General features: G+C 44.7%; 1 protein-coding gene across 2 annotated transcripts in view; it reads right to left on the bottom strand.

Moving 5' to 3' along the window:
* FGD1 (FYVE, RhoGEF and PH domain containing 1) overlaps positions 1-12,001 on the bottom strand; it is a 122,621-nt gene that overhangs the window by 14,105 nt on the left and 96,515 nt on the right. For both annotated transcript variants that reach the window (XM_077283916.1, XM_077283917.1), the window contains exons 2-7: positions 8,260-8,451; positions 6,666-6,843; positions 5,830-6,280; positions 3,106-3,195; positions 2,356-2,504; positions 2,029-2,185 (exon numbers count right to left, since the gene is read on the bottom strand). In XM_077283916.1, coding sequence (XP_077140031.1) covers positions 2,029-2,185; positions 2,356-2,504; positions 3,106-3,195; positions 5,830-6,280; positions 6,666-6,843; positions 8,260-8,451 — 1,217 coding nt within the window. The remainder of the gene's footprint in view (positions 1-2,028; positions 2,186-2,355; positions 2,505-3,105; positions 3,196-5,829; positions 6,281-6,665; positions 6,844-8,259; positions 8,452-12,001) is intronic.

A 12,001-nucleotide genomic window follows, 5' to 3' on the forward strand; every position in this document is an offset into this window, starting at 1 on the left:
AAGTTTTGTCGACAGGCTCCAAGGGCAAGTGTGGGGAATTTCGCTTCATTGGGGGGATACATAATCCACTGGGGCCGGGGTGAGAGGTGGGTTATTTTTCTAGTAACCATTAAGGGGTTTGAAACACCTCTATGCATGTTCTTTCCTCACCTTCCCCAGGTCCAGTGCCGAGTCTCTGGTCCCTGTTATTGTCAACAGCACTGCAGACAATCAGTGAGCTCAGCATCTCAGAGCGTCACGTGCCGTCAATTCTGGCACAGCTGCTGAGCTCGCTGATTGGCTGCAGCACTGTCAATTTGACGTCGTTGCTGCAGACAATAACAGACCCCAGGAGCAGCGGTGGAGACTCAGCGCCCGACCTGGGTAGGGTGAGTAAAGCGTTGTTTTCTTTGTTTTTGTTTCAAACAAACTGCAAAAGGTAGGCAAAGGTTTTCAGAGACCAGAAAATCCCTTTAAGGGCATGTTCACACGCAGCATTTTTTTCTGCACTATTGTTTTTTTTTCCTGTTGGCAGAAAAAAATACTGTGTATCATACCTGCATTTTTTGCAGTGTTTTTACTTGCATTTTCCCCCCTTCATTAGTATGGGTGAAAAACGCTGAAAGATCCGAAATGCTGCAGATTAAAAAAAAAAAAAAAAAAAAAAAAAAAAAAATGCAAGGAAAAAAACACACATGCATGAATTTTTTAAATCTCATTCACTTTGCTGTTACTGTAAAACTCTGTGCTTTTGCAACAGACAAAAAGAAAAAAAAAAAGATGCAAAAGCGCCACATGTGAACATACCCCAATTCTTTTCTTTTTCTGTAGTTGTAGAGAACTTTCCATAGTAAACCAGAAACACGCCCTGGAATACATTGGCTTTTTATGTTTCAGGAAGACAGGAACTGTAAATAAATTACAGTCTACTCCTTGCTGTGCTTTGGTTTGCAGGCCGGAGGAATTCGGCCTCACCCACCTCCGCGCCGCCGCAGACCCACAACAGTCCTCCCTCTAATTACGTTACACACAGGTGACATTTGATGTGACAGCGAAGAGTCCCAACCTATGGGGCCGACTAATTACAGACCCCCGAACGTCCAGTTACAGGGGCTAAGAGGAAGTCCACAATCTCTGCCTCTTTACCCAGGAGCCAAACATTCCTCCTTCCCTCTCCAATCTCTGCATCTGGTAATTATTGGTCATAAAATAAAATGGGAAGGAAGATCCCGAGGCTCCGGCCAGATTTATTAAGCTATTGTATACGTCATCGTGTTGGCTTGGAAGGAAGAAGCACATACGGGCTGTAATACGGGCGACTAGTTGAGGCTTTTTTGTAAGTGTATGGAAAAATGCAGAATTAGAGCGAGGAGTAATTAGTAGAGGCAGCATCCATAAGAAAGGGAAAATCTGGACTAATACTTAAGATTAGTTTCCCGACCCCACCAGACACGTGGCCAAGGCATGTGATCTCAAGGGGGAGAGCGAGTAAGCAGCTGCCAGATGCAGCAGCTTATCTCCACTGAAAACAAAAAAAAGGTTGGACATGTTGATATCTAAAAGCCCGATCCTTCTTTACTCTCACATCTACAATTGAGAGAGATTGTAGTTCTGATGGCCATTTTAAAATTCGGGCTAGCAACATCAGAAACATTGGATATACAAGCTCATAGGCTAACATAGGGGCCGTGCATGATCCTTTTCACTATGGACAGTACACAGGCCAAAAATACGTTTGTGTGAATGTTCCCCAAGACCCATTTACTTAGGTCGATAATCGGCAAACAAGTGTTCATTAGAACGCTCATTCCCGATCATCGGCCTAGCTAGACATGCTCCCAATCAGCCACTGAACAAGCAGAATGCTCGCTCGCCAGCTGGCCTTTAAGTCATTAAGGGAGTTTTTGGGCACAACATATTAATGACCTTTGAGGAAGCTGAACCCAATCGATTGTCCTTTTCCATCTCTAAAACTACCCAGGTTGGGGTAATGCCTGGTTTCTTGAAGTCATTTTTATTGCAGATGGTCCCTCGCTTCTGCGGACTGACCTGCACTTCTTGGATGATGCTTTTGAACTGGGAGGAGCGCTCCGTCCATGTGTTCACCAGTTCCATGGCTCTGTCAAAGTTCTTAACATACTCGCCATACATTTTAAGGAATGGAGCCAATTTCTGTAGGATGTCCCCAATCCGAGGGTTGCTGTCCCTAAATGGTGAAAAACATGGAAACGCTTTTTTAGATATAAATAAAAATTATAGTATTTCCCTAAAAAAGTGGTCTCCAATCTAAGGCTCCCTATACTACAACCACCAGCATGCTCTGGAGGCGGACGACTATCACAAAGCCCTGCAGATATGCCCAGCATGATCGCTCACCATTCTTGCATGCGTTTCTCCAGTTCGGGCAGCAGGAACTGTTGATGAAAGCAATAAATGGAACAGATATTGGAAAAAATGCCCATAACGACTTCACCGGGGAATGAACCTTTCGTGGCCGCTTCTTCCATGAGCCGAGCGCAGAATACCTGAAATAGAAAGGTCCACTAGTGAAGCCAATGGTAAACCTGCATATCCTACCTTCCTGATGTATGTGATATAATGGATCAGGGATAAGCAGCCTTGTGGCACTGCTTATCGCCAAATGCAGCTTGCTTCACCCTTTTATTTTCCAACAGTAGATATTGGACAAGCACCATGGTCGGTCATGTGAATACGATTTATTGGCCATATCTGAGGACCCCCTATACACATGCACTGCCAGCATGTATTCCCAGTAGAAAAAGAAGAAAGTAGGCAACATGCAGCTGCTAAACTCCTCTTCTAAAGAACAAAGGGAGTGGGCATATTAAAATCCATCAGCCTAATCCTTTTTTAACCAAACAGCTCTCCTTACATGATAAGTTAAGAGATACAAGTATACATTAAAAAGACTCCTGGGGCCAATGGTGGGTCGGGCCCATATACATCTAATGTGTATGGCCAACTTTAGGGTTGCCCTAACCTTCTCTTCCTGGGAATGATGGAAATGCTGTGCTATCACCCGTCCTGATAGAAGAGTAATGTAGCATGGATTTTAAGCACCTTTACGTGTGCCGATGGAGAACCCGACACACAGAGTATCCTCACCTGGTCCAAGAGGTGTAAACGAGACACGTAAGCCTTCTCCGTCTGAAGAAGCTCATTTGCGATGTTATAAACCTTCTGGCGGGCAGTGAACTATAAGAAAGAAAGAAGGTGGAGATTAATATTAGGAAATTCATATTTTCCATTGTGGATGTTGGCACAAATCTGGAAAATCTGCCCGTGTTCCATGATGCAAAATTACCCTGGAGCACGTATGACCACAGTGGTCATACATTGCAGAGGTCGCACATGCTCACTACTGATCCATTCACAACGGAGTCTTTGGGACCCTTGTTCTCAATCGGTGGGGAACTGAGCAGCCTGATCTCAAGGGATCAAAAATGAATTACCTATGTTATGGGTAGTTGCTATATATTGTTTTTGGGACAACCCTTTTAATTGTCCTAGCATGGGCCGCACCTATGTATACAGTAGCAGCTCCAAGTAATGGAAATGAACTAATGCAAAGCTGTGGTGAGAGGCGGGAAAGTGACAGGGTGTTGCAGAGGCAGCAGTTGCATCGGGATCTTGGTGCCTGCCATCAAATAAGACCCCATCAAGTTCTCTTTTAGCAATCTCTGAATGTGTCGGACTGAGCGGTTGGCTCTTCTGATAATTTCCCGTGAGTATTTCTCCATGAGTCAGTGTATGACCTCTAGACACAACCACCAGAGATAACGCTGCCGGCTGATTCTGATGAATTCACAAGCTGCCTGCGATGGCGTCAAAGCATCAGATAGAAGTCAGATGCCAACGCTTCCCCCTAACACACTGGCATCATGGGCTCACACAGATCCTCCTGGGGCTACTTATAGGCCTCCTCATCTGGAATACAAATCTACCCAACACAGCAGTGTCAGACCCAGGGCCCTTGCCGTGCCTCCTCCGATATAGTTGTGTCGCCTGGCACTTACTCGGGCACAGCTCACCCACCCACGATTACGTTACTCATTCTTCCTTTTAGTGCCCCACCTCTGCTATTGTGTTATGTGAGGAGTAATCACACATCTACGAGGACTGTAAAATCTTCAGCAGGAAGTAGAGATAATACAGAAGGAATGAACGGCCCTGACCCGTGTGGTTTACAAGCAGGGCCGTGCCCTGGTGCTCAATGGCATGTTGTGTCTGCATTAGTTGTCCCATAAGCAACATATCACCCATCCACAGAAATGACGGGGGTCTGACCACTGGGACCATGAGATCATAGCCCGTGTGAATGGGAGGGTAGTGAGCATGTGCAACCTTTGCTCCCTGTGTTCCCCTCACCTCCTATTGGAATGGTGCCTGCCCATGATCACCACTGCTTCATTCGCACAGTGGACTTTGGGCCCCCCGTACTAGACATCGATGAGGGTCTCATCAGCCAGATCATACATTTAGCTTCTATTCTGTGGATAGGTGAATAATGTTATTTATGGAATGACCCATTCGGTATTGGACGCTGCCACAGATGAGGAGTAACAGATGGACGGTCATCTCGCCTGATGCTTGCTTTAGGCCCCCATATCCATTAGACTAAAGTCAGCCAAAGCTATATCTTTGGGGTCTCCCAACTCTCTCCCATCGAGCCTCCTGAAGATAAGAGGATTCAGGCAGCGGCCATCAGAGAACACAGAAGCACTCAACTAAGCTGAACGTGCCTGTATGGGGGAGTCGGGAGAGATATGGGAGGGATATCTATTGTGAATGGGGGGCTTTGGTAAATACATTGCTGACATTAGTGCTGGGAGTGGTAACGCTAAAGGCCCCCATATAAAAGATGTCCGAACCAGCTGATTTATGCAGGATTGGCTGATCATACAATGTCTACAGGGGACTCCCGACTGTCCCCACACAGATTATGCTGGAGGACACACGAATCGGGTCATTGTTATTCAACTGCCAGATCATTTTTTGTTCTGGGGCGAGATAAGTCGCTGCCAGATGATTCTATTTACGGGGGAGTCAGGTAAGATAGTTTTGCTAACAGCTATCTAATGTTTAGGGCAAGCTTCATCCATGTATTTCCAGGAGGAGCAAGAGGAATGGTGTGAAGGAAAAAAAGTTACAGAATTGAGCAATATATAAATATATCTACTAAAACAGATATGTCAGGAGAGATGTCCGGCCAGCTTTAATCAGGCCTGATGAGTGTTATGCGTATGTGTGATCGGGGGGCTTCTGTCCGACAAGGGCTCTTAGAAAAAAAAAAAAGATATTTCCCATGATGTGAACAATTTTCCTGGGGGTAAAATATTTTATCATTTCTTCCCCACATGCTGTTTGCTCAGACTGTACCGATCATACCATTTAGTGCCAATGCTTGAGAAAACCTTAGAAGCGGGAAGTGTTCGGACCAACAATGAATATCTAGGACCGACAACGAAAATATAGAACCGATGACATTTGCTACTATTCCTGGTAACGATCCTATTCTAGATGCTGATTTCCTTCTGAAATCATTAACCCTTTACAAACAATTATTGCAGCTAATGAAGGAAAATCACTGGTGGTAACCATAATGATCCCTATATAGCACAGGGACAGTTCTGACGGCGGTCTGGACATGGAAACTATATTCTTTGACTGCATATTCATTTGGGCTATAAAAATATGCAATTTTTTAATAAATGGTTTGGTAGCTTGGAATGATAAGTGTGACAAGTGTAATGGGTGCCAGTCACAATCTGATCTGACAGATCTCATGCTGAGCAGCTGTGCGCATGGAGCTGAACCCAATGTCCTCACCTCACATGGATCCAGTCTTCTAGGCGTCACTTCTTCTTCTCCACCGCTCCCGTCCTCCATGTCACTGTCACCTTCCGAGTCCCGAGGCGAGCTGTTTTGTACTGTGATATGAGGAGGCTCCATCTCTTCCCTCCCGCCCTCCTCAACCTCTCCGAGGAAGCACATCTCTTCGCTCGTGGATGGAGAGCTGATACTGTCAATGCCACTGTCCCTGTTCGCCAGTTTCCCCAAAGAGTCCTGCTCCCCCCTTTCTTCTGTATCGCCCCCTTCTACAACAAGTCTACGTCTTCTCTCCAAGCTCGCCTGAGACGTCTCCGGCTCCAGCAGATCGAGGAGTTTGCTTTCAAGATCACCCATGCTATAACCAGGGTGCAGCAAAGGCGTGCTGTTGATTTCTGGATCGGTGTCGTAGGCCGGACTGGTGCGCTCTGCAGGTAGGATGATCGGCTCCCTGGAAAAGAGGATATGCAGAGTGATTGATCAGTTTGGTGGAAAGATCTGCATTGGACTATGCCGGTCTGACTATTACATCTGCCTTGTGCCGGTAATTGCCCTCTCTCTATACATTGGGTAGACCGTTTGATCACTTGTTGCTTTAGGCTTGGGCTACACGGGGACTTTGACCACAACAGAGGTCTCGCGGCCAAATAATGCTTAATGCTGCTACATCTCAACATGATGTGGAAGCAAGGCACTGCGATCATGACATACACCCTGCTACGCGGCCAAAGTTGCCATCTAGCCCAAATCTTACTGTCACCTTCTAACATTCAGTCGATCACTGATCTCATGATCTCCCGGCAGCACCGAATGATCGTAATACCGATATTGCTCACCTTTCAAACTTCTCAATCAGGGAGGTAACTGCTGATGGCGTCCCATCTTTGCTTTCCAGGCGAAGGGACACCCTTGCAAGCCTTGGGTCTGCAGGCAGCGGGCGTGAAGGGGGTGGGGGAATATGGCCAGGAGGCCGGGGTCTTCTCACGCTCTGGAGATGTGGGGGTTTCGGAGGAACTACACCGGAAATTAAGAGATAGATTTAAATTAACAGTGTCCCCACTCAATACAGATACATGTGACACTAGACAATATGTATACAATATCTACAGAACTCAAGGAGGTAGATTAGGTAAACCCTGCATGTGTGACTGCACGGGGGTCTCGAGTGTGGGAAGAGTCACTTTGTCTCCACTCCAAATAGAGAGTGAATCAGACAGACAGTGAGATGGGAGAGGTGGAGTTGTCACCACCAGATGTTTCCTGATGGTCTTTGTTTACTTGTTGCAGTGCTGACATCATGACCACTGCAGCCAATCACTGACCTCATCAGTCACTGCTTAAATTAACGATTAGGTATTGATTTTATTCCTTAAAGCTATGGTTGGATCATGCAAACAATCTAATGGTACATGGGGCATGACATCTACTGTTATCGTAAAACAAAGTCAGACTTTCTTGATTTTTTACCATTGCCTGTGTTTTATTTCCTTTGTGGATAAGCGGCACTGGAAGTGTCTGACCACTGCTTATCCCCTTCTTCCCATAGTAAACATGCACACAAGGTCAATCTGATTAATATTTCCAAATATTCCCACATCTAAGAAAAATTCTCTCGACCAGAAATCTAATCTGGGATCATCACAGGGGCCGTGAAGGGGAGATGTATTACATCCCTTTATATTAAAACTGGATTTAAGATTGTTTCCATTTCCCATGGACTTGTCTGTACATAACATTTGTATAATCACAATTTAACATCAGACCCTGATGACTATGTAGAAAATGGTGGCATCTCGGGGCTATTTATCTGTTTGATCAATAGCACTCTGTTGCCGAAGATTCCTTCCTACTTCACATGAAATCTTCCCTGTGTCCTGTCGCCCTTTTTGTCTTTTTTTTGTTATGTTGCGTTTTACATAAAATTGCTTTGTTTTGAAAAATGTCCTTTTTGCTCAATAACTTAGGCTTCCAAAAATTGTTATTGACAAAGTCATGTGCAGAAAACATGCAAATTTGCAAATAAAATGCACATTTACCATGAAAAATTGACACGCTGTGGATTTCAAAACTGCACTGCGGGTCAATTTCTGCAGCGTAGAAATAAACGGAAAAAAAAAACAATGGGCATGTGATTTCTATAAATTCAATAGACTTTTCTGAAACTCTGAAACTTTTGAGCTATAAAATACTCAAAAACTACTCAATAGTCACTGTGGGAACTTAGGTTTAAAGAGGTTCTTCAGCAGATACACTCTGTATTTTAAAGTTCTATGCCCCAGCTGTTGCAGAACATCACAATACACAGCTTAGATGCAGCAGCATTTTTTGCATGGACACGTTATTTTTATCTCACACTACATTGGTTGTATTGTGGGAAGTTAATGGTTTTATTTTGTTCTGACTTCCATTCTATATTTATGAGGAGCTCACCTTCAGGTTTGGTGTGTGGGGGGCGTCTAGGAGCTGCTGGTTTAGAATTGGGTTGATCTGGGGGGATCCCATTGCAGTCAGTTGAGTTTCCAGGATCGGATCGGAGACGCTGGGGTTTTTCTGGGTGCACCGAGATATGAGCTGGTTCCAAGGAGAGGCTCTTAACAAGAACTGGGTTCTTGGGCTGGAGCCCTGAAAGATAAAAAGGGAAGTGGTAAGAAATCGGAACCATTCAAAGACAGGGTGATTCAGCGACAGAAACCATGTGGATTTCAAGACCTGATGTGCTGTATACAAGTCAAGCCTGACATGTCTGGTGGACTAAAGATGCACATGTGGAGGACTCAGATATTACACAGGTGCCTATCTTATAGTGCTACGTAGGTATAGTTTCCACCTAATAAAGTTAAAATATCAACCAATTAGTCATCCATTACATATCCCATAAGGGTTGTCGCACAAGATTTCTTAGATTCCTGATTGGCAAGTAATACACCCCTAGCTCCCATATTCAAGATGTTGCCGTGTTTGCAGCTATCACAATGAGTAATGCCATGTTTGCTTTTTTTTAAAATTTTTCTGCACAAATATGCCCTCTTTTCATAGACCATACCCTTTGTATCAGGCCGTGCCGCCTTTACATAGACAAAAATATTCTCAAAACAGGAGATAACAAACAATTCGATTTGTCCCGTCTTGGTCAACCGTCCAGTCCACCTAGTCAGCCGGTCTTCACTTCTGCGGACAGCAAGAGCGGCGCATCTGGTACCTAATGGGCCCTATAAGGTCGTGGCGTAACGAACTTCATTATATTGTGTGAGCTACGCAACGCCATGAGGCCGAGGGGACTAGTAAGCGCAAGAGGCGCCAGGTACAGAATTGATAACCGACTACCTTGGAGGACAGGGTTAGATGTTGGACCAGAGAAGAATTGCTCTTCTCTAAATGTAATACTTAAAGGGTGTATTACTCCTGACGTACACAGTCTTTAGATAATTATGTAGACAGGGTGTACTGCAAGAGAAAAAAGGATTACCACGCGGTATTCTTCCATCTTTTACAGGCTGATTCTTCCCCGATCTCAATCAAGCCCATGGCCACTGTTGGATGTATGAGCGTGTCTGTGGACAACAGTAGGCGCAGTGGCAATGTGCACTTCGCCTTAGTGGTGGGTAGAAATAACATGACAGCCACCTGAATAAGCATCTTTACACCAGGGCTGAAAATGATGATGCAAAATGTCGGCGGCACACAGGAAACATCCAGAGAGCGCTGCATTCCCGATGGCTTTTGCAGCACCTGGCAGACTTGCTAACTCCTCCTGGGCTCTCGGAGGTCTCCCCTTACCCTGGGCAGTTGCAAGTCTGCTGTAAACAGGTTTTCTGTATGTAAACAAACCAACCGGCGCCATCTGTGGTGGTTTCTAAGTCCTGCACTGTAGCCAAAGTTGGTAATAATAGTGTATTTCTCCTTTAAATACAGGCCAGGGCTTCTTATTAAATGTGTCAGCGCTCAGACAGGCTTAATGAGATCTGCAATCAGTTTCAAGGGTCACATAATTTTTGGTAGCCCGCCAATTCCCTCCACGGACAAAGCACATTTTTACCATTCAACCAGACTTAATCCAACAGATATTTTTAGAATTATTTTCTGGTATCTCCGGTATGTTTGCTACTGCATTTCCTCCTTTATGTACCAGCTCCACCTATAACATGTAACTGCATGTCATATTGGGCAAAAATTAACCGCTCGGTTTGGCTGGTGACCTGCTGTCCATGCACGATCTGGGTTGTCCAAACCAACAAATAAAAGCAGGGGTTTTTTTTTCAAAAAAAGGAACTCTAAAAAAGGCGCTAGCTAACATATCGTATTCCACATCTGTATTTACATGCTTCTCATAACTGGAGATGAGAGATAAAATGGCTATCGTGGGCGGTGGGGATTTTCAAAACTTCTTTTTACGTACTTCATAACACTGTAGCTTCCCTGTCAAAAGTCTGAAGGGCTGGTAACAGAGAACAATAGACTAAACTCAATTTAGTATATTACTTGGAGATAAGATTGAGTTAGTGTCCACTGAAAATTGGTGGTAGAGAGGTTAATCCCATATAGACAGAAAATTGTCATGATCATCAGTACATGGCGGCTGATTCACGCCTTCCTATAACAGCTTTACGGAAAATCTAACTGTTCCCGATTCCAAGCACGACAATTATTTCCTTTCAAGACTTCTTTTTTTCATCCTTTACTGCCGCCTACAAAATTCTCGGGTCATTTTATGACAGTCTGTGTCTTCTGTCCTATTGGCAGAATTCGGCCTGCTATCGATAGTATCCAGATATAGTTACATAAACTTTTTTTTTTTTTTGTTAAATGATCCAATTCCAATAACCAATATATATTGGGCAACTGTTCTCTGTGCGCATACCTTAACCTGACCATTAGACCCCATTCACCAGACATCCATATTCCAAACTGAGGTGCACAAAATAACCCATAAACATATATATGAGGTTACATGCACATGTGTATAAGCATGCACTGAACAAGCAGGACCCGGGCATTATACAGGAGTACACCTAACCACTGCAGGGATCGTAGTAGGGTAAATACAGGTTTGGCGCCAGGTCCTTTTGTCTATTCTGCAGCGGTAATATGTCATAGACTACTGCATCTCAGACTTAACACAATCCCCTCGGCTCCGCCGCTTCTCATACCTGTCTCCTTGCCATACACCTGGAGTCTCCAAGAAGCTCTTGACTCAGCAGCTGTTTCTGGCCAGAAGGAGGAGGAGGAGTGGTGAAGGAGCAGGAGGTATGCTACAGTGCTGGAGAGGTTGTGAGTGACAGCGCAGGAGGAGGGGGTTGTAGTGAATATCCTGGGTGAGACAACTAGTTAGGAGAGGACGGAAAACTAGGCAAAAAAAAATTACCGTAGGCGTAAACACAATAAAGAATCAAGACGTATATGTCTGTTACTTTGAGTATTTTTTCTTAACGTTTTTTTTTTTTTACATCCGGAAACAGACAGTACTAGTTCCAACAGCACTGCGCTCTCACACCCATCTGCTATATGGATCAGTCATGTCAGCAATTTGTGGACATGTTTGCCCCCAGAATTCACTCGTTCGTGTGAACCCAGCGATCTCCACCACAAAATGGACCATTGTGCACAGGTTCATTGATTAGTATTGGTCAGTGCGATGTGGATTTTGCACATGGACCGTCACAGTCATATGAACTTCCACCTGCCGGCGCCTTTAGAGATTAGTACGTCACACATGACATGTAATCGGAAAAGGCGCCAATGAGAATGGCAGGTAGGAGGTATGCTGGGGTCCATGATGTCACACTAGGCCTCCGAATCAGAAGAGGCACATTGGATACCGGCTGGTATGGCGGCCACAGACTACCGTTGTGTCCACTGCTGTACGGTCTTTTATTACTCGATCCCTCTCTGTAAAGCTGCTTTGTTATTCCATACAGCATGAAAAAAAAGTATACCGATATACACCAACCAGATGGAGGCCAAAATTGGCCTTCATTAAGTAAATTGGGGTCTGTCACATGTAATGGTAGCATTTTAGGATAGGACAGAGGAACGACAGTGTGAATGTAGCCAAAGCTACTGAATATGGAGGTCTCCTTTAGAAAAAAAGTTGTGCCGCCTGCGATGCTTATTTATAATTGCAGCCACTGGGCAATGTGTGCCTGTCGTATACCGCCAGAATACTCTGCAGTGT

The sequence above is a fragment of the Ranitomeya variabilis genome, chromosome 2 (genome assembly GCF_051348905.1).
Source record: "Ranitomeya variabilis isolate aRanVar5 chromosome 2, aRanVar5.hap1, whole genome shotgun sequence".
Classification (NCBI taxonomy): domain Eukaryota; kingdom Metazoa; phylum Chordata; class Amphibia; order Anura; family Dendrobatidae; genus Ranitomeya; species Ranitomeya variabilis.